The sequence below is a fragment of the Gossypium hirsutum genome, chromosome A05 (assembly GCF_007990345.1).
Source record: "Gossypium hirsutum isolate 1008001.06 chromosome A05, Gossypium_hirsutum_v2.1, whole genome shotgun sequence".
Lineage (NCBI taxonomy): Eukaryota > Viridiplantae > Streptophyta > Magnoliopsida > Malvales > Malvaceae > Gossypium > Gossypium hirsutum.
In genome coordinates this window covers 79,785,548-79,789,690 of record NC_053428.1, presented here as the reverse complement: position 1 = coordinate 79,789,690, position 4,143 = coordinate 79,785,548, and the positions used below count along the sequence as shown (strand labels likewise).

Genomic DNA, 4,143 nt, shown 5'->3' with positions numbered 1-4,143 from the left:
ACTATCAACCCTTCCTTCTTAAGCAGTTGGGTGAAAATAGAAGTGGTTCTGGTATTTGGTATTTACACATTTCTTCTAGTTTCTTCTCTCAATTTCTCACCTCCTTCTAATTTCTCTTATTTTCTCTATGTCAATTGTGCATTAAGTTTTCACATGCACCACACATATAAACTTAAATGATCCCTAAAATTATACATCAAAGTAAGAAAATCCATAGGACCCAACTAGAAATTACAAAAATGCACACAAACTTTAACAAATTTATACGCGGTAAGGGAATTCTCGGCAATGCCTTTCTTGTCATGGCCAGTCTTAAACTTAGCCAAGTACTTATGGTAATCTCCCTTCATTTTCAAATAAAACACCTTGGAATCCCCATGTCCAGCAACAAGAACAAGCTTCTCTTTAAAGAGCTTCAAAATTTCAACGCATATCTTTACAACTTTGCCTTGATATTGGCCATGTACTTGTGGATGACTGTGACGTAGTCGGCGTTGCCATGGCCTTCCTCTTTTTACTTGATGGAGGAAATGATCATCTAAGAGGCACGATGGGCGCCAATGACATTCTTGTAGGTGAAAAGGAAAAGGTTGTGCTCCTCGACGAAGATTTTTTTCAAGGGTGCGGATGACGGAGACAACATTCCCTATGAACTTGACCATCTCTTCATAGCACTCGTAGCATGGCAAACTATTTCTCAAAACTTGATATTGGATTGTGAAATACTAAAAGAGTTATCTTATATTTTCAAGTGCAGGATGGGTACCAACGTTCGAGAATGATGCTAAGCCATTTTTTATCATTTCCATAAACCCTACAAAAATCAACATTGTTAGTTTTAAAGGTTAAAATAATTGTCCTGAAGCTTGCTTGAAAATTTAAAACTTTGGATGAATAAAACCTAAGAGTCTCTATAGTCAAGGGTGATTACAGCTCCTCCAATTATATACATTTGATTTTCATGCACAATGCAAAGTGAAAGAATCTAGGTAGGGGATGGTCCTTGACTTGTACAATCTTAGATTCCTAGAAGAGAGCTTGAGTAGAGTCAAAATGGAAAACATTGAGAATAGAAAGGTGTAGATCATGCATCCTCCTAACTACAACACATGGGGCAGGGTTTACATTCCAAAAGATGAGCTCATTTCTTAATTTCCAAATGATTTAAAGCGTACAAGAAATGAAAATATATAATCTTCTCGTGTCAAGGGTACTGGTTTTTTTATTCAAGCCAATTGAGAAGCCAACTGAATACGGAGGAGATACAGAGATAATTTGGTCAAATAGTGAGTGAAGAAGATAACCAAATATCCATGGGAAAACTACAGTCAAAGAAGAAATGTTCAACAAATTCTCTATTAGTTTTACATAAAGGACAAATGTTATCATCAAGAGATAGCCTTCTCGAGATAAGATCTTTAGTAGAAAGGAAATTATTGCATATTTTCTAAAAGAAGACAATGATTTTATATATTCGAAGCACAGATGTTCCAGGTTTTATGAGAAGTTAAGCAAGAATCATTAAATTCCAACCTGTGAATAAGGGCATACACATTCTCCATAAAGAAAAGTTGATTATAATCAAATTTCCAGACAATTTTATCATCACCACCCTGAATGGAGAGGGCCTTACTGAGAAAGTCATATGTTTGGTCAGAGTCGAGTAAGCTAAGGGATTTTCTTTGGTCCTAGTTTCTAGCATGGGGGTAGAGGAATCACTAAACTTTAATGCCCGAGATAGATGGTTTGGTAGTATCCACTAAGGGCTAGTCCACATTTTCATTGATCCAACAGTTTTTGTCACTCCAAAGTGCACATCCTTTCCTTAAGATAGATATCCCTTCTATCAATAATACTCTTCCAATCCCAAAATTTCACATTTTTAACCTAATAGCTTCAAAGGGGAGATGGTTTCAGTATTTGGATCGTAAAACTTTTGTGAAGAGAAAGTCTTGGTTTGTCATGATGTGTTAAACAATTTTGGAAAAAAGAGTTTTGTTGAAAAGTCTAGTGGTATTCCTAATTCCCTTTGATAGAGATGCATAAATTTTGTCCCAACTATAGAGATGAAAAATTTTGTCATCATTGTCATGGTCCCACCAAAAAAATTGGATGATTTTATCAATGTTTTCACAAATATAATTTAAGGGTAAATTTGAGGTTTATGCTATTTTTAAAAAAATATTTAGGGTTTTGGGCTAACTTTTTTATATATTTAGGGAAATAGACCAATTTTGGAGAGAGAAATAGAAAATGGGCCCAATAGGATGTGTTTTTAGCCAACAGTATCTTTTCTCAATGGTAAAAAATTACAACGGAAAAATCTTGTTGTTTTAATTTTTTTTCCTAACGGCTTGTTTAATTCCTATACAAACCCTAGCCATTTTCTTCATTTTGCATTCAAATTTCATTCTCCTAAGTCTCTCAATTCTCTCTTTAGTTCTCAATTTTCATTCAATTTCTCTCAAAAATTGTTCTTTTAATTTTGTATTTCGTTATTTCTTTGTTTTTAATTGATTTTTATAATGGCAATTCTTCTTATTCATTTGGATGATAAGCACATTTCTGCCTTCCAATTGCAAATGGTAAGAAAATATTATTATTTTTTTTATTTTAATTAATCTCATTATTAAGTTGTTAACATTTTTAATTTTATCAGTTTTTTATGTTTATATAATCATGCCAAATGTCATATTTTAAAGACGTACATACACAATTTAACTATGAGGGCGTCATGTGTTATTGAGCAACATGCGCAAGAGGCAAAAATCTTGTATATGCCTCGTGTGCCCGAGAGGACTAAATTGGATCCCGCACTTATCAGTGTTTTGGTGGAAAGATGGAGACCCGACACACACATTGCATCTTCTATGCGGTGGGTGTACAATTACACTCGAGGACGTAGCTTTACAACTCGGTCTACCTGTAGGTGAGTGATCTACCAAAATTCATTGTAGCAGCTTAGGCACAATTCTATACTTAACGAGTTGGTCTTATAGAAAATTAATATATTTTTTTATTAAGTTTTCCTTATTAGGACATAGTGAATAAAATGAGCATTTTTTTATGTTTTATGACCTTCTAAGCCAATATAAATCTAAGGGAATACTAACATGTTGATTGTGTGTGAAGGGCATCATTCAAGGGCAAAAAGATAGTGGACTGCTCCTAATGTTGCAACATGGAACTGGGATGATGCAACACAGCAACAAAAATACCAAAGAAGTAGTCTACCGAGGATGTCGCAACACAAGCTTGAGGGTATTGCAACACAACTGCAACGATGCCAATTTAATGAGCAAGGGTGTTTTCACATACAAAACCTAAATTAACATGCTTATCCATCCTTATTTTACCTAATTAGGTCATAATACATGTAATCTATAAAGACTTGCTCAGAACAACACATTAGGGGAGGACTTTTATGTTTTTGTTCTTGTTCTTAGTTTTTACTTAGTTTACGTTATGTTCTTGTAATCAAAAGATCCTATTCCAAAATGAGACTTTTGTGAGCGGAGATTGTTCCAGAGCCATGCTTTTATTGATAAATCCATCAGTATCTCTTTCTTATATTCTATTATTTATATTTCTTTCTTTAACATTGTTAATTGAATGCTTGTGTAAAGATTAGAATAAATTTATAATTTATACATATTTCACATGTTCTAATTGTACTAATCTAATTATTGATTGACAGGAGAGTTCAAATTGGATTGGTTAGATTTGGTTGAGTGTAATTAAACTCTAGGATTGACGTACCTAGGAAGTCATTTAAGTAGGAACGAACCCGAAATCCGTATTGCCTACCACGCATCACTTAGCAGATTAGTGGTTAGGGAAGGAAGAACTTAAACCCTAAGACTGACGTACCTAAAAATTTATATGGGTAGGAATAAACCTAAAATTGATATTGCCTATCCGTGAAAACCTTATCCTACCCCGGTCTGAACTATGTCATCAAGAGGTGAGTACTTCTTGCCGATTAGTTAGGATAGTAGAAAGCTGAAAAGCGCTTCTAGGTTAATCAGTAGCCAACTATTTAGAACCCTACATCAATAATTAATCAAGTAAAACAATTAGATCTAGGCTAAAGGAACTCGTATAGTCAAAACAAGGGATAGGAGAAGCTGATACATAAACTTA

The 4,143-nt window shown here is 34.1% G+C and overlaps 1 protein-coding gene across 1 annotated transcript; it reads right to left on the bottom strand.

The window, feature by feature from the left end:
* Window positions 1-224: 224 nt before the first annotated feature.
* On the bottom strand, window positions 225-662 carry LOC107960557 (14-3-3-like protein RA215). The gene has a single exon (XM_016896889.1). It carries the CDS (start codon window positions 660-662, stop codon window positions 225-227), a length of 438 nt encoding a protein of 145 aa, XP_016752378.1.
* Window positions 663-4,143: the final 3,481 nt, after the last annotated feature.

Excerpts from the sequence above, each read along its gene's own strand:
- LOC107960557 (XM_016896889.1), bottom strand. The coding sequence starts at position 662 with ATGGTCAAGTTCATAGGGAATGTTGTCTCCGTCATCCGCACCCTTGAA.